The following is a 27,078-nucleotide window of genomic DNA, read 5'->3' as shown; positions in this document are numbered from 1 at the left end:
TAAAAATCAGCACCAAACATGTAGATATATAGTAAAAGGACATGCAGTGAGATGGATGTAAACAATTTTCACTTAAAGTACACATTAGCGCAGATTAGCATAAATTAGCAACAATAAGCATAAGTTGGCAGTCCACTGCTGTGACATAAAGTGCAAGTGCATTCCTATGTAAGCTTATGAAAAAATATATATGTATGGAATCGCTAAAAAAATATATATAAAAATATATATATTTAAAATGCAAGTGCATGTCTAGCTCACCAAGGCTATATAATAATAATACATAGAGAAGACACAGCTGGGACAAAAAATGCTGTCTAATATGAACACTTGTTGACAGATTGGGAACAGTCAATATATACGACCTTTAAGATAAAAACATGTTACAGGCTGCAATGTAAAGTGCAAGTGCATTAGATTGTAAACTTATGACTCTAGCAGCATTAAATAGGCAGAACGTTGGTAATCATAAAATGTAGGTGCAAAATGCAGTTTTAAAGCTTGTGGGAAAAATAAAGGCAAAATAATGAAAAAAGCAATGTCAAAAACACCGAAAATTGCAGAGTACAGACACAATCGTGTACTCCCAACATTCAGACCCCCTAAACATCAGAAAAGGGCAGGACAGCCAACATAGACCAACTGAACAATTAAAGAAGTTGGAAAATTTGAAAAAATGCAAATTAAAAAGATCAACCAATTCCAGGCCAGGGCCAAAATCCAAGTAAACAAAATGGGAAAAGCAGTATATGGCAACGAGGGGCCAGGATCACATAACACAGAGCAAGAAAAAAGGAGAGGTGTGTGTAGGCGCATAAAAAAACACAGAATAATTACGTTCCCACAAAAGTGTGTAGCTCCTCATCCACATTATGACCATTGGGATACTTAGTGTCAAAGTCCAGGATAAACCTAGTTTCCAATTGTCTCAATTTCAGAGTGCGATCACCTCCCCTTGGATCAATTGGTACGTGAGCCACAGCAAAAAATGCAAGCAAATGAAAATCACTGTCGTGTTCCTGCCTGAAATGTTTAGCCATAGGATACGTAGGATCAAGGTTCTTAATCGCTCTGAGATGCTGTAAAATACGGAGCTTAAGTACACATGTTGTGGATCCCACGTACCATTTCCGGCAGGGGCATGTTAAGACATACACTACAAATGGAGTCTCACAATTGATAAAATATTTTAACCTGAATTCCATACCAGTGATTGGATGTACAAAAGATTTACAATTAGTGGCATGAGGGCAGGCTTTACACTTTTGACACTTGGTAAAACCCTTAGGTAAGGTGGATAGCCAATTGGTCCTAGTGGAATTTTTCTGGACAGGAGACAAATAACTGGAGACCAGTCTATCCTTCAATGAAGGTGCCTGTTTGTAGGTTACTGTGGGACACTTGGAGAGTAATGGGCCAAGATCTTTGTCAAGCCTGAGAATATGCCAATGTTTCGCAACAATTTTACGAACATCATACGAGGCTTTGTTAAATGTAACAATAAGGCGAGGTTCATCCTGACCCTTATCTTTCCTCCTACTGGCAGAACCATGTAGTAACATTTCCCTTGAGAGTGACCGTGCTTTGAAGAAAGCCATTTCAATAATCTTTTTTCGATACCCCTGCCGTAGGAAGTCAGTGGCAGCCAACCTGCAACAGCAATCAAACTCTTGAATGTCTGTACAGTTACGTCGAAAGCGAATAAATTCGCCATAAGGAATACTGTTCTTGCAGGAGAGCGGATGGCTACTCGTTGCATGCAGGGGAAGGCCAGTGTTAGTGGGTTTTTTGTGTAAGGAAGTATGAATGCCTAGGTTGTCCAATCTTACATTGACATCCAAATAAACAATTTGAGTATAGCTGTGGCATTCAGTGAATCTCAAATTCACAACATTGTTATTAATGTTGTCCACAAAAGATCCCCACTCATTCTCATTTCCCTTCCAGATGATAAAAATGTCATCGATATACCGCCACCAACCAATAACTTGTGTAGAGAAACTAACTGAAAGTAATTCAGACAAGAAAGTAGCTTCCCACCACCCCATGGTGAGGTTAGCGTAGGATGGCGCAAATGTGCTGCCCATGGCAGTACCTCTGACCTGGTGATAAAAGGTACCCTCAAAAAGAAATACATTGTTAGTTAAACAAAACAGAAGCATATCCAAAATCATACTGCTGTGCCCCAAATAGTATGATACGGCGGCAGTCACCCCCTATAGTTAAGGTGAAATCTTTGTGCATAGACTTTCAAAATTCTATTGCTAATAACTTTTGAATCGCATGACGGATTGGGATCACATTTTCCAAAAACAAGTTTGTCACGCTCCCCGCCACTGCCCCAAACTGGACATTTTGGGAATGATTTGTGAAAAAATGTAAAAGTTATAACCAAAAAAACCCCAGCTGTTATCATCCTACTCCCATTCATCTTCCTATAAGGAAAAAATGTAGTTTGTGAATAGCCGTAGCTAGAAAACTGCTGGACGGATTTGGACCAAATTGACTTAATTTCTTTGGCTGATTTGGGGTAAATCCATCCAGTAATTTTTAAAATATTCGACAGACAAGGGGGTGCCCCCTTCTCTCAAAAACATTTATATATCTCCTATAGGGCTTTGCAGCAGAGAGACGTTTCATAAATTATATATATACTAGTGTGAAAGCCTGTGTGTACAAGCCAAAGTGTGTAAAGAAAGACATTTGCAGAGTGTTAACTTATTATGTGGTATATCCTAATGTAATCTTATAAAGTAGGCTTTCATTCATACAGTAGGACCACTTCATATCCTAAGGCAAAAGCTCCCTCTAGCTGTGACAACAGGTGAAGTGGGCAGTCTCTACCTCGCATGACTGCATCGGACAAACAGTAGAACCACTATATACCCCAAGGCAACAGCTCCCTCTAGCTGTGACAACAGGTGAAGTGGACAGTCTCTACTGCACGTAACATCTTTACTCACCTAGCTTTCTAAGTTACTGGAATGGCTGGTCTATTCTCAAGTCTCTACTTTTGTCTCCAACCCTTCTATTCTTCCAAAATTCCAATCTGGTTTTTGCCCTCTCCGCTCCACCAAAACTGCTCTCCTCTCTGTTTTGGACTCACTCCTTCCTGCACGTTACTCCAAACACTCATCTTTTCTCATTCTTTTGTACATATCTGCTGCATTCGACAATGTCGACCACTCTCTCTTATTAGCGTCACTTTCTTCTTTGGTTTCATGGGTTCTGTCCTTTCCTGGTTTCAATCTTATCTATCTCAAATTACCTTTTCTGCTTCTTGAGCCAGCAAGTCATCCAAATCTTTCCCGCTTGCCCAGAGCGTTCCACAAGGGTCCGTTTTGGGCCCTTTTCTGGTCTCTCTTTACACTTCCACTCTTGCTGCTGTTATGTCTTCCCTCTTTCTCTTCTGAAGTTCACCACACTCTTTCGGGCCTGTCTCGTGGCTATCAAATCTTGGATGTCCTCCCACTATCTCACGCTCAACCATGGGAAAACTGAAGTCCCCTTTTTCCCTGTGAATACCCTCTCTCCTCTCCCTCCCCCATCTTTTTTTTCCTTTCCTCCATCCCAGCTTCCAATCTCATCCACGGCCTGAAATCTTGCCCCCCACTTGAACTCTAGTCTCTCCTTCTCTCATCACATTTCTCTAATCATGTCACTTTCATTTACACAATATACTTAAAGCACGTCCTTTTCTCACTTTTCAAACATCCAAACTGCTGATTTCTTCCTTGATTTTCTCCCGACTCTTTCATTGTTCCTCTGCCCTCTTCGGGCTTCCTATTTCCCGTCTTGCCCTCTTCAACTCTTCTATCCTTCTTCTCTGTCTTCTCTCTTTCCAAGATTCTATCTCCTCTTCTCTTACAACTCTTGGCTGGTTATCCTTTCACACTCAAATTGAATAAAATTTTCTCTGCCTTTAAATCTGTCCATGGTCTTGCTCTGAATTATCTCCCTGCTCTGATCTTTTTCTATACTCCTTCTCGTTCTCTTCGCTCCTGTTCCCAGTTTCGATTGGCGGCACCTCGTCCCCCCTTGTGCTCAATCCCGTTTTTGTACTTTCACGCTTTTAGCCCCTCTTCACTGGAACACTCTTCCTCACTCTCTTCGTTCTAGCTCTGTCTATTCTTTATTCCGTAGGTCATTGTAGTCTCACTTGCTGCATCCTTGATTGTTTGTTTTTCAAAGTTTTTGTTTATTCAATTTATTGTACTGTTCCTCGTTCTCTGTACAACGTCTTGGCTTAAGGTGCTTTCTAAAACATAAAATTTACAAATGCAAATTACTGCATCGGACAAACATATATCTGGCCTTTTATTATATAGGATATGAAGACATAAACTTATATATTTACTGCTATCAACTTAAATGGCCTAAAATTAAAAGAAAAGATGGAAAATGACATTACATGGGAAGAGGTAAAAGAGAGTAGCCCTGGATGTGGGCCCCAACATTCCAAAAGCATTGGTGGGCGGAGGCAGTGATGTGAAATCACCAAAATGGAAGGGAGTGTTGGGAGACCTCATGTTTTGCAGGAAAATCCATGTCAGCGACAAACTTTCTTCACAGAAGCAATATTCCGCTTGAAGCTGCCAATTGTAGCCTTAGCCCACCAGTGCCCCATTTGCAGGTCTGCCACAGACATTGCCACCCCTTTCCTACTCCTTCCCGCTGCCCTCCTTTCCCTCCACTCCTCCTTCTCTATTGCCAATGCTGCATTCTGCAGGGCCCGTTATCAATGTCTAATCTCTTGCCTCTCTCCAGCTCCTAACTGGCCATGCCATGGAAATGGAAGAGGGGTGTTGCTTGGAGCCCTGGCTTCCATTTGCATGGCAACATTGCTTCTTTTTTTTCTTCAAAAAGATAATCCACAGGTCGTACGCTTGCCATGGCTCATATTTTCTGTCTTTTGCCTCACCCTTAGCACCATGGACATTTGCTCAGGGTGCTATAGCCGTAATGGCAAATTCCTTGGGTTACACTGGCTGATAATGGCCTGCTTTAAGGACCCTAGCGATTAACTTGGGCTTTGGGCCATTACCACCCAGCTCGGCCTTCAGAATACCAGTTAAATACGGCTTTGAAATACTAAGGTGCCAATCCCAGTGAGCTGTGAATTGCCAGACAAATGGACTAAAATAAGGCAAGAGACTGTGGGGAGAAATTACCTGCAGCTTGTTTAGACCTGGGACATGACTGCAGTGGTTAAAACACAACCAACCCTTAGTTAGGAAAACCTCTGCGATTTACACACATAACACAGTTTTCTGTGTTTTCAGGGCCACGGATGGGTACCACACATATTGTGATTGCCACCATATGAGTTTCAAGGCTGGCTATGCCGATCCCAGGAGAGCATTCATTTTTGTTTGAGCTTGCACCCCATGGGTCCATATAACCTGGGGCCTATGGCCACATACAACATGACAATTGACCATGTGGAAAAAAGTCATTCCAGGGACCATTGAATGGAACGGGCCATGACGAACATGTGAGCCTGGATTACACCTCTCTGGCAGTGTTCAATGGTTCCTTTTTTCATATGGCCTGTCTCCATGCCATGTGTGATCAGTTGGCGTCATATGTTGCCTTAGATGTGAGTGGCCTTGTGGTGATATCTTTCTCACATGCTATTGTAACACTGACTAAGGTACCCCCCTGATATGCACTTATTTATTTAATTATTTTTTACGTTTGTTTAGCGCACTAAGCCCTATGGCATCAAGGCGCTGTCATATGACCAGTTAGTTGCAAAAAAAAAATATATAGAAGTCAGGGACGTCATTTCACCAAAATGCCAGGGGTAGCGGAAGTGACATCACCCGACCCTTGACCCTCTGATGACATCACAGGAAGTGATGTCATTAGACCCCGCCCCAAAGTGATATAGCGGGTAGCGATGGAACACGACATTTCACCCGTTGACAAAACAGGAAGTGGCATCACATAGCATTGTACACTATGAAAAATATAATTATGATATCACTATATGATGTACATTCATACAAGAATGGATCGCCATATGTATCATTAAGTTCAGTGTGTATTGGCCCCTATTACCAAATGACTGTGTATGCAAGCAGACGTCCATGACCAAATGATAAGCGTAAGTGCTATATAATAACACATCATTAAGCGCTTTATATAGAAAAAATATACACCCAATATCACCCAACCTGTGTTGGTACTCATTTATCGACCTCAGAAGGATGAACGGCTTAGGCTTAGTGAGGCGTTTAAGAACAGACTAAATCAGTGACTCACCCCCTGAAGTGTGCCTGAAATAAACATTTAATGAGGCCAGCAATTACTGTATAGAATTCCAGAAAGACACATTATTTGGTATTCCTATTCTTTCTTATTTAGGGTCAGTGCTGAAAGTGTTAGAAGAAAAATAAGAACAAGTGCCTCAAGTCTTTTTTTTTAAGGGGCCTGAACAAGAAAGCCAGCCACCCCAGAAGTAAAGAGCCACAGCCCAGGAGCTTGCATAACTTTAAAAAAAAAAAAAAAAAAAAAATGTATTTTTTTTTTTTAGTAGAGGTCGCAAGGGACACCACAGAGGTCGCAAGGGACACCACAGAGGTCGCAGTTGCGACCCCTGGAGACCCCCAAATGACGTCCCTGATAGAAGTCATTACAGAATCTTTCATAGAGAGAACCTGTAAAGCAGGCAGTTTCAGGATCAGTGTTCCAACAAACAGCAGTGTTTTTAGGGATTTCTGGAATGCTCAGTAGGGTTGTTCACCTCGCATGGTTGGAGGGAGTAGGTTCCACTGTTTGGCTGCAATGGTTGGGAAGCTTGAGCCTCCTGCTTTATCTCGTTTCAATTTAGGCCGAATGAGTCGGTGGCCATAAGCCGATCTCGTCGGTCTGGAGGAGTTTGCTTTAGATATCTTCTGTGATAGGGAGGGGTGCCTCCTTGTAGAGGCACTGGTGAGTGATTGAAAGTACCTTGAATAGGATCCGATTGTGAATGGGGAGCCAGTGGGCATTTCGCCTGGCTGAGGGGATATGCTTGAGTTTCGGGATATTCGTAGCTGCTCAGGGGGCGTTGTACTGAATTACCTGCATCCTTCGGATGTTGTGCTCAGAGGTGCCCGCCAAGAGAGCATTGCAATAGTCAAGCCTTGATCCGATAGTAGCTCGGGCAATTGTAAGACAGCAGCCTGTGGATAGGAAGGATGTAGATGCATTCATAAGTTTAGTAGTGTAGGCAGCTGACAACGCAATGGCATTAGCTTGCCGTGTGAGTGAGAGCGTGGCATCCCGGTAGACTCCTAGAGTCTTCAGACAGGGGGATACAGAAATCTGGATGCCATCATTGTTAAAATAAGAGTATTGGGCATTACGTTTCTTGAGCACCACCGAGGGACCCACCAGAAGGATCTCTGTCTTCTCGACATTCACACAGAGGCGGTATGTGGCCATCCAGGCCTGGATAGTCATGTAGACAGAGTTTACGAAGGAACAGTCCTCGAGGTAGTTGCTGGAGAGAGGAAGTAAGATTTGAGTATCATCAGCATAGTTTGTGTAGGATATGCCAATGAAGTCTAGAAGGATGAATAGAGGTTTTGTCAAGATATTGGATGGGGGTGGAGAAACACAAGACGCTTGTGGTACTTCACAGGTGATGGGGGCTGAGTGGGCACTGGCATTTTCAGAGAATACTTTGAAGGATCTTTTGCCCAGGAAGGAGACAATGCAGGTTGTGGCCTCTGCTGACAAGTTGGCTGCAGTGGTTAGGTGTTGGCAAAGGCTCTTGTGGTCCACCAGATCAAATGCAACTGACAGGCCGAGGAGTAGCAGGAGGGCAGGCTTACCATTGTCCCGGATCTGATCAATCTTTTTAAAAAAAATCAAGTAGTGCGGATTCCATTCCATGGCGTGGGCGGAACCCTGATTAGCGCATCCCTAAAATGAGATTGGATTCTAGGTAAGGCTGAATTTGCAGGAAAGCTGCTCTATCTGATTTTCAATAACAACGGGACTGTTGTGATGGGGCGGTCGTTTGTGGGAATCGCAGGGTCTAGTGAGGGTTTCTTTATCCGGGGGAGTACCCATGCTTCCTTGAGGTTGCTGGCAACAATGCCGGTGGAAAATAAGGCACTGATAAATGAGGTGATTAAAGGCACCAGGGCCTCAGAGCAATCCTTGGTAAGGGTTGCATGACAGATGTCTACTTTGCAATTTGAGGCCTTTTAGGATGGGTGTGACTTCTGTTTCTGAGACCTTGACAACATGAAGCAGGGGGGGGTCTTGTTAATTGTCAGTAGGGAGTAGGTATACCGTAGAGGACAAGTGGGAGGAAAGCAGGGATTGCTTAAGGTCCATTTTTCTTTGAAGGGAGTACATTTTGGCAAGCAGTGCCTTTTGGATGTTGGTGCACCACAATTTATCTTTGCTGATGGTGAGCAGTGAGGAGGGGTGGACAAGGTTTCAAGTTCCCTGAGGATGGTGAAGATGTCTCAGGTACTGGGTTTAGCATTGGTGATGCAGGTTTTGTAAGTGGTTGACTTAGCAAGGAGGATAGCTTGTTTGTAGTGCTTAACTGCTGTGCTGAACATCAGCTTCTGAACTTGTGTAGGTTACTTTTTCCACTTGGCTCCTGCTAGCTGTTTTTTCGAATGAAGCTCTTGCAAGTCAAGGGTGAACCATGAGTGTCAATGGGCTGATGGTTTGGCTTTGCGTGCCTTTAATGGGGCAATTACATCAATGGCTGTAGTCAAGGTTTTGGAGTACAGTTCGGCGAGTGCAGTAGGGTTAGTAGAGTGAGGAGCTCCTGTGTGCAGAGCAGGGGGGAAATGCGCTCCTTTGTATGGTTTCTGGACGAGCTGCGGGTCAAGTTGGGGGCAGTGACAGTGTGGTCAGTGTGGTGTGCCCGGTAGGCGAGATAGTGAAGTGCACTATGTGGTGGTCCAACCAAAGACAAGGGATGCTGGAGCAACCAGCGACTTGGCAGTGGAGGGTATGTGTTAACCCTTTTGTGAAGTGCACAGTACTGCATTGTGTTTTTGTTGTCTGTGGTCTTGACTAGTGATTGCTTTCCTTAACCCTCTGAAAAACAAAGCAACAAAATTCCACTTTACAGAGTCTTTTCTAACCCCCGTCCCCTTCGCCATTGGTATTTTAAAGGACCATTTTGAGGAACACTTTCTTTCTTTGTACCTTGCAATCATTGCGCTACTTAACCTTGCTATATTCTCCAATTATCTATTAATGCACAATGACTACAACGATTGGGCCAGCACTGAGATCTAAGTTGAGGGATCATTTTGCTGCTGGGCATATCTTTAAAGAAATCCAGCAATGGCTCTTAGCTCTTACAATTGTACTGATGAAGTCCACTTTTAATTAACACACTCGGGTTAAGTGCATTAAGAGAAGAGGATAATTAAGCGTCAAGACAAGGGCTGTGTGGTCTTGTAAAGGTGTTTGGTGCTGTACTGTGCTGTACAGGCAAAATCAAACGTTCTGCATGGCTCTGAACATACTCTTTACCGATGAAACATCCATAGCACTGGAATGTTTTAACAGGATGGTGTTTCTCAAGAGAGGGCACCTGGCTAGTAAACCACACCAGAGAAATCTGGTAAATGCCATGGCTAGGGGAATTTCTAAGCATTTCCTAGGACACATACTGTTTTTTGAGGATATGATGACCATCCTTTTTCAAGGAGAGTATTGTCTATGGGGTGCTGGTGCAGTGTGTGAAAAGGCTGTATGCCCAGGATACCCATAACATATGTATAATTATGGACAATGAACTAACACATTCCTTAGCTGAAGCATTGACTGAGAGCTAGGGGCTTAGTTAGGTACTAAATCTCTGGACCTAAATCCAATCAACATGGACTGGTCGCAGGTCAAGGTATCTGGACTTTCCACCGAAAATGTATTCATCAAATTCATATCCATCGAAATGTATTCAATGAATTGCTTTTCCATCGAAAAGGATATTCATTGAATGAATTTCGATGGATAATTTCGATGGATAATTAGGGTTAGATTTAGGGTTAGGGTTAGGGGTGGGGTGAGGTAAAGGTTAGGGTTAGAGTTAGCGGTGGGGTAAGGGTTAGGGTTGGGTTAGGTTTAGGGTTGGGGTTAGAGTTAGGGTTAGGGTTAGGGTTAGGGCTAGGGTTAGATTTAGGGTTAGGGCTAGGGTTAGGGCTAGGGCTAGGGTTAGGGTTAAGGTTAGGGGGGTGCCCTTGGGGGTGGAACCCCCCCAATAAACAATAAGCACTAAAACGTTACATGAAGCTGGCCAGTGCCGAAATACTTTAAAGATTTCAGGGCTGGACAGCTCCATGTAATGTTATAACGTGAAAAATAAATGCATCGAAATGCTATCTTTTACATTTAAAAGTACATATCCATCAAAACTTGTCCATTCCTATATTTGATGGACAAGTTTCGATGGATATGTACTTTTAATTCAGAAGATAGCATTTTTATGCATTCATTTTCGTTGGATTTCCTTCGATGGATTTTAATTTCGATGCCTCATTTTCGATGCGAATACCATAAACCGCAGGTCAAGGATTATTTGAAGAAAGTTCAAAAACACAGGGGCCAGCTGAGGTGTAGTATGAAACAAAAATCTTTGGCCTTAGATATTTTCCCAGAACATTTGCCATATAATGGTTTGTACAATAGTCCACCTCAGACTTTAAAGTCACATTTTACATACAAGAGTGAATACCAAATTGTCTATGATGTGAGTCTAAACTCAGAGGTTAAATATTTCCCCCTTGGTTGATAAACACCCATGTACGAGTTTATGATGTATACTTGTGTCTATCAAAAGATCCAGACTTTCAGACACAAGGTAGGGTCAGTTCTTCTAAGAGGGCAATCATTTCCTTTTTCCAGCGCGGTCTACATGGATAATGTGAGGGGACCGGAGGGGGCCTCCCAACTGGTGTAAGGAGTCAGCAGGGGTGGCATGAGGAGGGACCAGATGAGCATTAGTTCCGGGCGCACATTGTAAGATTGGTGTTTGATGTATATGACTTTCATATTTCACTGTGGTGACATCATAGCAGGCAGTTATACCTTTCAGCATGCTGCATTGACTCTGAATGGGTTTAATGGAACCCATATACAACAGGACAATAGGACATGTGCAGAAAAAATCCTTCCAAGGAGCCACTGAACGGAATGGTGCCACAACGCGCATGTGAGTCCGGATCCCCATGACTGTATCGTACCTTCCAACCTCTCTGACTTTGACCGGGGCAAGACAACTACTGTACTGTAATGTATTCAAACTGCAATCATTCCTTTCCCATCACAGGAATGACCTACCATCCCTTACAATTTACACCTCACAGTCACAAACATGCCCACTTGCGACATTGCGTTCTGAAGCCAGAATTAATGTACGCACTCACACATAAATCCAGGACTACGAATAAATAAATAAATAAATAAATAAATAAATAAATAAATAAATAAGTAAATAGTAATACACTCATTAAATGTAACTTTAATAGACATTCGCCCAAGTTCATAGACTCTGCAAGTCCCAGAATAAATGTATTTGTGAAACAAAAGCCAAGGATTTGAAAATGGTGCCCCGGTGAATTTGAGCCATAGGGTGTGGGAGCGGGATTCAGCACACACTGCCACGCCCAAACACAACCAGCCTTTTCACATGTTATGCTTTGCTAATGAAAGAGAAAAGATAAAGAAAATTACATTAATACCAAGGGGTGTTTGTGAAACAATACACCTGTGTTTAAAGCTGATGTATATTGCAGCGATCGCATGGTATCATTGTGGCACTGACTTGCTTCAGAGGCAACTCTGCCACCTACCTCACTCCCACACACTGCACCTTGATAAAACAGTCCATTCTGTGACCCGACAATTGGGCTACTTTGGTTTTTCAGCACTAGCCCCAAGTACACATTTTTCGTCTTGCACTTGGTTTTACACCTGCTGCATGAGATGTTTGTGCAGGCGTAAGCCACATATGACAATGGGATATGCCTTCCTTCCATTGAAATCCATTATAAAACGCTGCCTGCAAAGACTATTTTTGAGGTGGTGTTTTATTTCTCTCAAAGTGGAGAGTAAAGAGCAAAGAAAGGCTATTTCACTTTGCTATATATACTCTTGTACTTGTATACCCCGCTTTCAGGTTGTTGAAATTGCATGCAGGGGCCAGCAGCATATAAGTCTGAGTGTTGTTAGTCCCTGCACGCAATTAGCATTTTATTGAAAATGACCCCCTAGAATCAACTAGCCCTCAAAAAAAGGTGTGTCCTGCTGCGCATCTTTACTTGAATACACTGCACCATTCCTGTTACTTTTGTGTTCGAAGAAAGAGTGAAGATATGTGACATGTTCTAGGGTTTGTCCCTGCCGGGGGGGTCGGGGCCGCGGGGATAGGGGCCCCTCCCAACCTGCGGTAGGAAGCCTAGATGGCATTATGCCAGAGCCAGTACTACCTCAGAGTCACAGTGAGGAGTTGCGAGGGCCCCATAACTGTGCCCTAATGATTGATCCGGGCACTGATGCCTCTCACTCGATGTCTTGCACCTGTAATTCTGGCCAGAGTTCGCTTTTCATTTCAGGACCACAAGGTCCAACATGCAATGTGGCTTCAGAGGAACCCAGAGGACTGTGGAATGAAGCCACTGAAGGCTGAGACCAACCCTGATTCTCAGACGCCAGCTGCTATATAGAAAAGACTGCACAATTTAACTTTCCGCAACTCCAAGAAACTTGGTTGCCGAGTGAAGACCCGCCACCGCAAACAGAGACAGGTTCCAATGCCACAAGCGAAAAGCAGGCAGGTCCAAAACTGTTTTTTCAAGACTCCTAATTTACAGACCCAAACCCGTGGAAAAGAGCAGACATAGATTGGCACATAGTGTCAGCTGAGACATGAAACCAATGGTGGAGGAAGGAAGGACAGAAGTAGAAAATCACAGGTATAAAAGACCAGGAGAACAGAGTGAAAGGTGTTCAGGTGAGGTCAGAAAGTGTGGAGATGGACCGAGCGACCAGGCCAAGGACAGGAGGTGAAGCAGAGTGCTGAAGCGCCTGTGGGGGAAGAGGAGGAAGCTGCATGTAAGGTATTGTGTGTGAGAGAGAGTGGTACCAAAGGGAAAGATTGCCAGTGTGATTTTGAAGGTGTATGTGGGAGTGAATGAGAGAAGGGTGCATATAGGTACTGTGACAGTATAGAGGGTGGAAATAGCAAGTGTAGTGTCAGAGTATAGAGGATGATGGAGATAGTTGAGGGTGGGACAAATACAGAGAGTGTGAGCGAGAGAGAGGGAGAGTAGAGGAGGCAAAGGAGGTGTAGAGATGTAGATTGGAGGTAGGAGGAAGTGGTCAGTGGTGTAGGGAAGTGGTAGAAATGGAAAACAGAGAGGAATTTGAGAAGATTGGAGGTACAGAAGAGAAGAGAGGTGGGAGGAGAGAGAAATAGAGAGAGAGGAGAGGAGGGAGAGCTTGAGAAGGAGAAAGCACGAGGGAGAGACATTGGGGGAGAAGGAAGAGGAGATGAGGGAGGGAGTAGGAGGATAATAAATAGGGAGGAGCAAGACCATTGAAAGGCACGAAGGAGAGAGAGAAAGAGTGAGTGTCTGATAATATACAGACAGAATGAGCACCGCTCAGAAGTACGCATGAGAAATAGGAAGAATGGAATTCTGCTTGTTTCACCTAAATACAGATGAGCTATAGTGACCTGATCACTAACCTTATGGAATGAATTGTTAAAATAATATGTTTATACTATTTGTAGACATGATGCACATACACCCTCCATCGTATGTTTACCATTGATGAAGGAGGAATATGTTAATGAATGTTGACAACATGAAAGGACTACTGTTCATACCAGTCAGGTTCACTATTGATGCACAAGACAACCATGCTTGCTAGAAAAAATATTGTTTACATGACATAAATAGAAGTTGTTTTTTGATGAACAACGGTAGTTAATGAGTGATTGCCGACCCTTATGCAGAATTTTGAACTAAGTTATTATTAGAACAAGTTATTGTTTACTTTGTATATTCCTCATGATTTGTCATAATCACATGAAATATGGAGTGCCAGATATTATCTGTGGATACAGCGTATACCACAATGAAAGAATGCACATAATAAATGAGAATTGCACAGACATGTGAGAAATGTATGGCATGCATAATGACAACTGAAAAATGCTGTGCGGATTATGCGTATTTTGCAAACCCCATACGCTGTATTAGGTATACAAATTGTAAGAAGAATATTCTTTTAGGAAAACCTGATTTCACACACTGTATATACCAGTGTACTTAAATTATATTGATTACCAGTTTTACATAGGGCCTCATTACGAGGTTGGAGGTAGCCTAGCTGGTTATACCGGCAAGGCTACCTCCAAACTCGCATCCGGGTCCAGGCACCCGCGAAAGGGGAATCACTGGGTGATTCGGACCTCAGCGGACCCGGTAATTCCCCTTGCGCGGGTGCCGGCCCCAGTACATCCCCATTCCCATTTGAGCCTCTATAGGGCTCAATGGGAATAGGGAGGGTGGTAGCAACGATACCGTCAATAACGGTACCGTTGCTACCATCAAGTTCTGTTCACAGGTGCCGGTACGGCCACTAGGTCAGACCTGGTGACTGCAAGGGCACCCACGAGCAGAACCCCTAGTATGGCGGTACGGTAGCAACGGTGCCGGTAGCGATACCGGCATCTTTGTTGCCTTACTGCAATACTCGTAATGAGGCCCATGGTCATGGATGGCCTCATTATACACACAAGCACTTGCTCGTGCTCTAAAGATAAACACAGAAAAATAAACTGCGCTGGCACTCGGGATCTGCTTCCACAGCGGTCTGCGAGTGCCATGTGGTTTTTACTAAAATAAGGATAAGCGTAATTAATTTTTCATCCCTAAACTAGACTTATTAGAATCAGGATACGCCAAACGCTAATTAACTAATATACATTGAAGAATTCCTGAACAGAGTAGACATCTGCAGGATATTGCACAACAAGACAAATGTATACTTTTTTGAAACTTCACATATTCATGTTCTAAAAATTAGATAAGAAGCACGTTTTTTAGACAACATAAATAGATTGTTACAATTTTTGTGATAAACATTCATATTTTAGGATTAGAAAATAGATCTTAAAGAAGAAATCGGCAGGCTTGCATAGAATCCAAGAGGACATTTGAGATGTTTATATAACGTGTTACAGCAGGCAGGTACATTAATTTACTTCCCAGAATATTTGATTAATGCATAGAGTAATGGAACTAGATTTATATTTAGTTATGAGTGTTCATTGTTTAGTTTTTTTAGATTTTGGTCCCTGAAGATGATCAACAGATCGAAATGCATTGGACATTAATGACTGCCTGTGTCTTTGGAAATAAACACATTTTTTTATGAACTTTGTATCGATGAAGTGAAAGTTTTGTTCAATGAGGAAAGAATTTAAATATGGACTGTTTTGTAAATATCTTTATGAATCTATAATTTGACGTGTTTTTTAAACACAGGATCCTTCCAATTTCCTTGGTTACCCAACCTAGGATCAGTTCATCATTTATAATATACAGGCGCCATTCTGACCGTTACTGAGACCATTCATGTAGAACGTTTATAAGAGGATACCGTAGGAAGTCTAGGAGTGTGTGAGCTAGATGGGTCATTTGCCTTTAGGCACTCCCAACACAAAGAGGCTAGTCTACACAGTAGGGGTCACAGAGATAGAGAATCAACTCTAACCTTGGGCACTAGCGATGCCTGGGTTAGAGTGGAGTGAGCCCATGGGAGCTTGAGGGACCTACCAGAAACACCCGGTTTTGAGAAGTTCAGCAAGTCAATACAAAGTGCTTTTAATTTTAAAAAAACTTGAATCATCTATCTGACTCTTGAGGTTTTTAAGGCGATCTTTGTCAAGGGGTGCCATTGCAGGATTGTTTAGGCCCTGACATAGAGGCCACCCACAAAAGGAGATGGAAGGAAAATCCGAAACCAGTGAGTCCTGGGTAACCATAGTTGTGAACCTATCAACAGAGAGGTTTGGTAACTAGGGATAGGGTTAGAATTCCTCAGCCAGGACTTATCATTCAAAGGGATAGAGACTCCTAGGAAACTGCCTAGTTCAAAGATACCTCAACCGATCTAAAGAATTCAGGACAGCTTGGATCCCTGGTATGGGAACTACGAGAACAGATCTGAGAAGACTGGGGAAATATCAAACAACTTAAACACGTACTAGCCAGTGGGATTGAGCTACCAGCTGACCCAAATACAGAGACTTTCCAGAAATTGAGGCCCCCTTCAAGTCACTGCTACCACCACAGAGGATTTCCTGAGAGCCCTGGTCAAAGGTCATTTGGCTATCGACAAACACCAGAAAACCTTTCAGGCATTACCAGGAGTGCTAGCTCACAGGCTGAGTCAACCTACCATCCTGCCCATGGACCTGCAAAGTTGAAAGACATAGTAGACCCTGAAGCCTTATTTGTGAACTTTGAATGAGGGCCTGAGACTGCAGGATTGCCAATGGATCGTTGGGCCAAATATATAGCCCCCTTCTTACAGAGAGGTCCAACAGGCCTTTTAGGACATACATTCGGACAGGACCAACCTTTATGAACATCTAAAAGGAGGAATCTATTCCAGGATCGGACATGGCCAAGAGCATTAGAGATTGTAGCTTAGACACATGTGGCTACGACAAAGGGAATCCCCAGGGCAGCGTGCCTCCCGATGAGAGATATGTTGAATAAATGGTTGGGGCGGAAGACGTATGAGGAAGGCAAAGAGTTCTTAATCTTAGAGCAATTAACTGACTCATTTCCCTCAGACCTGCAAAATGTAATTCACCAACTCCATGAACCCTCACTCGAAGAGGTTATATATACTGCAAATGCATTTTGGAGGAAATGCATTCCAGGGAGCCACTTGTCAGATCCAAGAAACCTGGGGAGTTTAAGCCTTCTGAGCCGATCTAGGGAAGGATGTTTTGCGGGGGGAACATTCAGCACAGAGCCACTACCTAGTGGAAAGATGACTTCAGAAGATTAGAATCCAGTCAAGCCCACCCCTCCACCAGACCAGAAAATACAGTGGTTATTTGCAGAACACCTGGTTATATAACTCAATTCAGTCAATAAGACAAGAGGGTGAACCGTTGGAGATTGGACTCCTCATTCCTGAACCCCAAGACGGGGGCCCTCCAAAAGCTTCACCAGAACCTGAAGACACTGTCAGCCTCCTGGACTAGTCCCCTGACTATTTGTGGAATTGGAGGAGCCCCATAAACCGTCAGCCTGTGCAATTTATTCCATGTGGGAAGCTGAACATATTCTGTAAAGGTACAGGGGAGACTTGTGAATGTCCTATTGGATTCTGGGAGCTATCACACAGCCATCTGGGCCAACTTTGTTTCACAAGAAGAATTCATCGAAGGGCCCCTCACACAAATCATTTGTGTTGATGGGGACATGGATCTCTACCCACAAACAGAATTAACGATTGAAATATTGGGGACCCCACTTACAGTACTGGTACTGCCTGGATTGCCAGAGGAGGTTCTGACAGGTACACATTTCCCAGGTTCACACAATATTTAAACCATCTTCAATCCAGTAAATGAGAGGTAGATATAATGAGAAGGAATGAGGGGGACGTAGAAGATAGAGTGAAGGTATGTGACAGGGTCAGGGGCTTCATCCTGTTAGGGAAGAACAGGGTCCCCTTCCAATCTGGGATAGGAAGCCTACTAAGGTGTATGCCAGAGACACCTCAACCCCAGAGGTGGAGTGAGGGGATTGTGAGGGCTGCAGTCCTTGAACTTACCAACTGTGCCTTGATGATTGAGAGTGGTACTGCTGTCAGTTAGACAATGCCTTCCACCCTTAATGCTGGCCAGAGTTGTCTTTTCCGTTCAGGACCGCAAGAACCAACAGGCAGTGCAGTGTTAAAAGAACCCAGAGGACTGTGGAATGCAGCCCCCACCATAGATACCAAACCTGAATCTCTGAAGCCAGGCGCTCTCCATGAAAGGCTGTAGTGATGTAACTTACCACAGCTCCAAGAAAACAGCCAACAAGTGAACACCGGCTATGGCAAACAGAGACGGTTTTGAATCCTGCATGTAAAAATGGGTCTGGGCCAAAAGGGGTTCTACAGACCCAACTCTACGGAAAAGAGCAGACATAGATTGACCTACAGCGTCAGCTGAATGATGAGACTCAAAGGGTCAGGGGGAGATAGCGTGGGAGATGAGGAGAGGTGGTCACAGATATATGGGGAGAGCAGAGAAGACGAGAGGTTATACACGGAACAACGAGAAGGAAGAAGAGATACAGGAAGACCAACCAAAATGTCAGAGCAATAGTCGAGACGAGAGAATGTAAGAGAGAAAATATGAAGTTTAGTTGCATGAAAGGAATGAAAAGGACAGGCCTTTACGAATATGAAAGCGATCATGTATGTGCAAAAGTGGAGCTATGAGAGAGAAAGGAATTCCTAGCCAAGGTAGAAAAAAGGAAGTGCGGAAGGGGGGAGTAAGGTGGTTGCGGGAGGTCCATGGTGAGGGAGGGTGTCGGAAGGGAGGAAGAGAACATCAGTCTTGGAAGGGTTAAGGTTAGGAGAGTGGGAGTGCATCCACAATTAAAAAACAGAGAGGCAGTTTGAAAGAATGTTGTGAAGAGTGTCAGAGAGAGAAAGGAGAATGAAAACACCTTCTTTAAAGTGACAACGTTTGAATAAAATGATGAGAGCAGATACAGGAATAGTATAAAAGGAGTAGAGAAGGGGGGCACAGACAGAGCTTTGGGGAACATCAAATTGAGGAGGTAGAGGGGTGAGATATTGTCAGACCATGAGACAGAGTAAGTTCTATCAGAAAGATGAGAGCAAAACTATTGGACGACAGAACCGAGCAAAACAAGGGAAGAGAGCCTATAGAGAAAAACAGAGTGGTCAGCAATATTGAAAGCAGCAGATACATCGAGGAGCAGTAATATTGATGTGAGTTTAGCATGTCGAGCAGAGAGCAAGGAATTAGAGACATGTAAGAGGGCAGTTTCCACAGAATGAGAAGTGTGACATTCTGATTGAACGGGAGGACGAAGAGCTTGTATGTTAAGATAAGAGGACATTTGTGCATAGGCAATACACTCACATATTTTGGAGAGGAAAGTGAGAAGAGAGATGGTACAAAGGTTAGTAGGAAGGAAGGGTAAAGAGAAGGTTTTTATTTGAGAATTGGAAGAATCACAGCCTGTTTAAAGGGAGAGGGAAAGGACGATGCAGAGAGAGGGAGAAAAGGAATGAGTAAGGAATATACATACAGGATAAGAGAGGAGGGAATAGGATCTGGGGGAAGTGATAGGAAGAGCGTGAGTCAAGAATGAGACAGTATCAAAGTCATATAGAAGAGAGAAGGATGAAAGAAGTGACGATGAAAGGGAACGTGTTGGAGAAGCAGAAAGCGGAGGAGGGGTAGAGGAGGACAAACCCAGAGAAGATACTTTAGAGGTGAAGTAGTTAGCAAAGTTAGAAGAAGAGAGAGGGGAAGACGCTGACGGGTCACAGGAGCAAGGGAACAATTGTGATTAAGAAGCTGGAAAAGGCGTCAAGGGAGGGGGTAGAGGGAATGAGTGATATTAGAGAAGTAACGTTTCTGAGTTTGTAGAAGAGAGGAGTAATAGGAGGAATGAAGAAAAAAGCAAAACAAGATCAGAGGACGCATGAGATTTCTTCCACCGTCATTCTGTATGTTGGAGGGAGATCGGAACGGCATGAGGAGAAGGAGATAGTCAAGGTTGGGGGAGGGGGGAAGTCTTCCAAGAAGGAGTAATAGGTTGAGATGGAAAAAGGGAACCAAGAGTTAGAAAGAAGGCTTGAGTGAAGAGTAGAAGCAGCTTGCTCGACAGACAAAAAGGAAAGATGTTGATTGGGGAAGAGAGGTGTGATGAAAAAAAATAAGAAGAAAGATTGAAAGAGCATAAATCATGATGAAAGAAGACAGGCGAAGTAGGAGTTGTGGAGATGAGGGAAGATGGGGGGAAAAGGAAGGAGACGCTGGTCATTGGAGGAGATTGGAGAAGCAGCTACAGAAACTATAGTTTTGGAGGCAAAAGTATAGATTATGAGATCCAGAGAGGAACCAGATACTTTTGTACTATTTGTATTAAATAATGTATTTTAATTATTACTTGCATTGTCTCTGTTTATCTGATTGATATAATTTTTTGGGTTGCTAGATGGCCCTATCAGCGTTTGTCACCATTTGTAATCCAGAGATTATCATGGATTTCTCAAGTCCCTGTGTAATTAGAGTTTATAAGGTTTCTTACTTCTGAAAAAATAATTTTCAGTGCTACTGTTCCATCATATTTTCAGCATTTGACTTTTTGCTATATTGTCAATATGTTTCTGGCATGGCCGCTGCTTTAATGGTGTGTTGGCAATGTTGTGTTTTTTTCTGGCTAGCCTATCTTGAATAGTGTTGTTTCGGAGGTAATTGGTCTGGTCTAAAATGGCAATCTTTAAAGCGCTGTATTTATTAGTTGGTTTTACATTGGAATTTCAAATACAGCTCTAATCCTGGCATTGATCTAGATCCGATTACTTAAATATCATCTATTATCTACCCTAATAATGGACAGCTCGATTCAAGTTGCTCAGAACATTGTGTGATTCAAACTCATCTTGAAATTGGCTACTGGCCTGCATTGGTGCAAATGGAGCTCCCCTTGCAGTGCCAGGTGTTTGATGATAGATCTGTGAGTGGAAAATAATGCTGTTATTCGGAAAGAAATGTGACATTTCCATTTAATTTTGCTATGCTGACTGTTAGTTCCAGCTCACATATGTAGATATTTTTTAAATGACTGAAATACCCAAGTCATGTTGAATATTCGTATAAAAAGATACCAAATCATATTTAACCAACACAAAGTGATACTCTCATTTGCACTTGGTCTTTAATAAGGCTGGCGATGCTAATGGCAGTAGGTGCTATGAAATAATCAATGCATTCTGATATCGTTTTTGTTAATGTTCGTATGTTCAATTCCTTGTTTCATATAAGTTCTTATGTTCACTACCCTATTTCGTATAATTGGTTGGAATATTATGTTTAAATCTCAGTTTTCCTGGATTTGGATTTTTGTGTGACGCTAGAAAAGATTGTAATCTGTTTTGTGTACATGGGTAAAGATAAAATGATCAAATGTAGAATGCTGAGGCATAAATTGCAACAACGTGTCACTATCACTTTGCAATCCTGGAACACCACATGCTGATGCTGCAAACACCTCCTTCACCAAAATGTCCACAGGGTTCATAATCATGGACTTGCACTCCAAGGTTCTGGTAGTTCGTCTCGCTTGAGCTACTCAGCAAGGTCTTGTCAAGTGGGAGGGAACTAAAAGCGATCACCACCCGCTTTCAGATGGGATGCTTTCTCACAATAAATCCTTAGCACCAACGTAGTGAAAATCTCGGTTCTGTCGAATTTATTTGATTGCGGGAAAACTGGTCGAATTTTTCTTTCCTTTAAAGACATTTTACCACAAATGTTTGGAGGGGGAGTATTCCCACATCTCCCAACTACCCCCTACCTTTAATATTCCCCTAACTCGCCACCCACATACATTTGAGGTAAAATGCAGCAAAATACATTCAACCAATTCTCCCTCGATGAAATCTACTGCGGCCAAACCTTCCGTTACCTAAACCTCTATTAAAGAATCACAGCAAATCCATGTGTCAATATTTGCAACATTTATGCCTTAAAGCAGGTAACAAATCAAGCTCTTGATGGCACCTATAACTTTTCAGAGACAATTATCTAAAGCCTTCTTGAAGTGATTGTTTTTGTGTGGGTGGGAATTATTTAAAGAGGTTAAACCTTGACAACTTTGTGTGACGAAGTTCCATGTGCCACATCAACCCAGAACAGTATTTATTGGCTGCTAATTGTTAATGGGGGAGAAGGATTCCTGTTTGTGTCTCTGGGCAAGTACCAGTCCAGAATAGGATTAGTGGAAGAGGTAGGCACGAGATCACAAACACGCTGGAACACATATTCTTGATTGGCAGGTGGTGGAAAATATATTGTGGGTGGGATTTCGGTCACTTTTTAATTGACTGAATTGTTTGTGTTGTTGTCTTCATTTGGTTATAAATTGCTAGAAAACTCTCACCACTCAGTCTGACCGGCTACTCTGCTTGGAGACCGAGAGCCTTTGGAAAAGCAGTACCTTGGAGGACATCAGGAAATCGCAGCAAGAGGCTTGGAAGAGGTTTGAGTCTCTAACCTACCGTTTGGACAGCCTGGAAGTGGTGAGGGATGCCTCACTGTACCAAGGTGGTGCTAATTCAGGTACAGTAAACCAAACATGTGTTGCCATTGAGCTTGCATGCTGCATGACATTGCATGGACCTCACATGTTGAACTCTTCCTCCAAAGTACCAGTCTGGTCATCTCATGACTCCTATTATCCTAATTACCACTATTCTTTACTGGTCGCTGCCAGCCACAGTGTACCATTCCTAGCAATCTGCCGAAGCATGTTGCAGTCTTTTATCGCCTCTGCAAAAGTTAGTATCTCTCCTTGGCTGCCATCTTCTTTATACTACTTCTGCCACCATAACTAAGCGTTTTTTTGTGTGCTTTTCCTCCTCTTCAAATCCCTTATATGCCTCCAGGCCTAGCCCTGCTGAGTATTGCAGCACCTGAAGATTCAAAGCATAAGTGTTATGTACTCCTACTAGGGACGTCCAACTCCGATATTGGTAAACTTCAACTAATGCAGAACAAAGAGCTACAGTCTGCCGTAGGAATCAAAAACTTGGTGTACTAAAATTCAAGAATCCTTAACCAACAAAATCACTCTGCTTCAAAAGAAAATAGCAGCTAAAAAACAGTCTCTGAATCCCCAGCAGACCATGCCCAGGCCTACTCATTTCTTTCCAAAACCACCCCAACAATTTAAATGTACCTCAGTATCCACACAAGAAGTAATTAACATCATTGCCTCACTCAAACCTTCTAACTGCCAAGGTGAAGCATGTCCAGCCTCTGTCATCAAAGACTCAGCTAAAGAACTGGCCCCCTTCATAACCACCCTTATCAATGCCTCTTTTCGCATAGGCACCGTCCCAACCAACTTGAAGAACTAATGGGTACTACCACTACTAAAAAAACCTACACTTGACCCTAGCATCCCTACTAATTTCTGTCCCATCACCACGGTACCTTTTCTCCTTAAAATCATTGACAAGGCTGCCTATAACCAAATTCAAACCTACCTTGAGGCCCACAAGTTACTTGGACTCTGACAATCGGGATTCAGGCCCCAACATGGGACAGAAACTGCTCTGATAGATCTGAAGATTCAGATCGATGACCTGATGGACAAGGGGAAACCCGCCCTCTTGCTTCTGTTGTGACTTGTCAGCCGCCTTCATTCTGGTGGATCACAAGGTGCTTTGCAGACACCTATTCAATGCGGCTCACTTCTCAACAGAGGCAACAGCATGGAGCAAATCTTTCCTCAACAATAGATCCATGAGAGTCTTCTCTACCTCCGCATCAGCTGACCCCATCCCCATCACCTGCGGTGTTCCACAAGGTTCATGTGTATCACCTACCATGTATAATGTGTTCACAAAACCTCTATTTGATGATCTGGACCATCTGGGTGTCACCTACACTAACTATGCAGATGACACCCAGATCCTCCTGCCCCTGTCAGGAGACTATAACATGGACCTTGCCCTCGTCAACAAAATGTACCTCATCATTCAGGCATGGATGGCCACTCATGGTCTCTGCATGAATGATGAGAAGACTGAGCTTCTTTTGTTAGCCTCCCCCACCAACATGAAGAAATTGAGCAACCTATACAGTTCCTTTAACATTGATGGTAATGATATAAAAGTGGTCAACGAGGTCAAAACAATGCGTTTTTACCTAGACTCTTCCCTGAGTCTGCATAGACAGGTCAGTGCAACAGCTTCATCCACTGCATATGCCTGCAAGATCATCCATTCTTGCAAACCCTTTCTCTCCCCGGAAAGCTGTATGATACTAGCGCGTGCGCTAGCTTGTTCCAAAATCGACGATTGCAATGCCCTCTACTTAGGAGCAAGCAAATCCATCATTAATAAACTCAAAATCCTGCAAAATAATGCCCTTAGAACCGCCCTGGGCATCCCCAGAAGGCAACATATCTCAACAACTAGACGGAACAACAACTGGCTCTCCTTCCAAGAAAGAATCCAGCTCAAAACAGCCTCCCTTACCTTCAAATGCCTTAATAACGCTGCCCCTAATACCTGGCAGACATATTTGTCAAGAATAACCCCTCTAGAGCAATGAGGAAAACCAACACCGGCCGCCTAAGGGTACCGAGATACAAAGCAAAAAGAGTGGGGGGTTACAGCTTCCCACTGATGGCGGCCCAATTTTGAAACTCGCTCGCACACTACGCACGGTTCAATCCTTTTAAAATTTCAGAAAAGACACCTAAAGCTGGTTGATATCCAAAGACACTACTGCTTAGACCATACCTTCCTCCTGCGCCCATATGTATATTTTTCCCCATGCTTTTCTTCACATTGTATTATTTCACTGTTGTATGTATATACCTTGCCTCTTGCTTAAAGTATGTTATTAGTATGCAATGTGGTTTTTTGGCCACATTCCCATATGTGTGACTACAATGTGTACTACCTTTTTGTAACCATGGACATGCATATTCTTGTAATGCGACCAGATACCTCAGGGTGGGGTGCGAAATATAAATAATAAACAAACAAACAAACAAACAATCAAAAAGTCAGACCACATCCCTAATATTAGGAGGGAGAATCATTAGCTACCCATCAAGGCCAGAATCATTTCCAAATCATTGTGTACCACCCACAAATGCCTCACCAATACAGTGTCTATTTACCTAAACAAATCAATAAGAAAAAAAGTCACAAATAGAACACTCTGATCTAATAAAAGGTCGCTCCTTGCTGTACTCCGTTTCAAAATCTCTAGACCCGGAGGCAGCAGCTTTCTAGTCATGTCCCCAAAACTTTGGAACGAGCTCCCACTAATCATAAAAAATGAAGATTCATTCCACTGTTTCAAAAAACTATTACAAACCTGGCTATTCAACCAATACTAGTTTAACCACACTAATTCATTCACCCACCCACCCAGGCGCGGATAGTTGCATCCTTAGGTCTGACTGTCACCAGAATATGCAAATTGACTATGTAATGCTTTTAACCTTTGTGTCTTGTACCATTCTCTTACTGTAAGCAATTGTAATTTTTGTTGAATAATTCTTTGAAAGCTGTCTGTAACAACTCTGTGATACCCGAGGGTTTGGGCGTTTAACAAATGTAATAAATAACTCAAATACAATAATTAAGTTATATTATACCTTTTTTATGGTAAAAACACTTATTGGGGGTCCTACTGCAAGAACACTGGATCGGAAAAAAAGGTGTAAAGACCGGCGCTACACACACATGTATACCTTTTTTTCTGATCTGGGGAATTTTCTTTTTGTTTTGAGGTAGGGTGGGGCCACTGAATGGACTAGCTGTGACCATCATGCATCTCTGCTCCAACTCAAAACACCACAAGGTTTAATGCAGAGGCGTTGCTAGGGAGGTTTAAGGGGGTATAGTCCCAGGTCTTTTGGTTGTAGCCCCGCATAGAAGCTCAGGGGCTACAACCAAAAGGCTGGCTAGTCCCAAGTCCCGACAGTCCCAACATTAGCGTAGCCGCAGATATTTTCCAGACCTAGCAACACCCCTGGTTTAATGCATGCATACTCTTTTATGCTGCATAAGGCCAATGGTGCCCTATGGAATCAGCCTGCTTTGTGCACCGGTCAATGTAGGATTCTAGAGGAATTGATTGGAAATGTTTCCAATAATTGTTAATTCACAGTCATTCAAACAGATAGATGAAAAGAAAGATGTTGAGGAGATTTTGCCTGCATTAACATCTTTTTTTCACCACTATGGCCCTCGTTATGACTTTGCTGTGACCACGCCGGTAATTCTGGCACGGCGCCGGCAAACTGGCCCTACCGTCTCTGCCACCCAGTACCACAGTATTACCAGGATATTATAGGAAGCGGAGACGACGGTAACTTCCCATTCCATGGAGTCCAAGAGTCCTTTGCTGGTAGGGGCCTGATCTACTGGCAGTGGAGATCTGTCCCACCAGCAAACTCGTATTTTGCAGGTCTGCAAAAAATGCTGGTGCCGGAATTACTGAAATTTTTTTCTGACATTCTTTCTGCACCAGCAAAGTCATAATGAGGGTCTATATGTTGGAAATGTTTAAAATTGCAGGGATGGGATCTTTTGCATGCAAGTGCACCCCTCTATGCAACATATTTATCAAATTAACATGACCCCCTTGTCTGTTCTGAAGGTAACTATTTAAGAGATCATTTCACTACATCATTTAATATTGTGCTGCTAGGCACCGGGGCCATGTAATGTCTCTTCATGCATGACTCGGGCACAGGTTTAAAGTACTGTTGACTTTGTATGTTTTAAAGAGGAAGCCTCTATTTTATATCGATATTTTGATAAAGCAAATAGTAGAAAGGGATCAAGTTAAGGTTGTCTGAAGAGATCCTTTGCAGTTCTGACATACTATACTGACCTGATTGATAATCAGTGGATGGTCATTTTTAGTTAGGGCTATTAAGTGGCCAAGCACAGCTAGGGAGGAATGGCATATGAGGAGGGACACAAAGCGTGTAGGTGTTGCTTTGGCTGTTTGCCCACCTATTGACTGCCCATGGCCATGCTAATTCCTATGGCCATTGCCATCCAGTTCCTGCACTCCCTCCCCAAAACTTCCACCTCATGGAAACGCTTTAAACCTGCTTTAATCCAGCCTTACCATCAAACGTTGCACTCAAAGTGCCTTGCCAGTGAGCTGTGAGCAGCCTTCTGAGAGTTAATGGACTCAACTGGATTTGTAAACGTGCTACTTTGGGGAGTGGGGTAATAGAAAGCGTCTTAACCAGGCCTGCCATCAGCCACTCCATTTATAAG

General features: G+C 43.1%; 1 protein-coding gene across 1 annotated transcript in view; it reads left to right on the top strand.

Moving 5' to 3' along the window:
* LOC138566911 (TNF receptor-associated factor 3-like) overlaps positions 1 to 27,078 on the top strand; it is a 515,375-nt gene that overhangs the window by 455,904 nt on the left and 32,393 nt on the right. Inside the window, exon 10 of the mRNA XM_069644644.1 lies at positions 22,186 to 22,375. Within this exon, the coding sequence (XP_069500745.1) occupies positions 22,186 to 22,375 (190 nt within the window). The remainder of the gene's footprint in view (positions 1 to 22,185; positions 22,376 to 27,078) is intronic.

Source organism: Ambystoma mexicanum, chromosome 2p, assembly GCF_040938575.1.
Source record: "Ambystoma mexicanum isolate Mex_15411 chromosome 2p, UKY_AmexF1_1, whole genome shotgun sequence".
NCBI classification, from domain to species: Eukaryota; Metazoa; Chordata; class Amphibia; order Caudata; family Ambystomatidae; genus Ambystoma; species Ambystoma mexicanum.
This window is presented reverse-complemented; position numbering and strand designations above follow the sequence as displayed.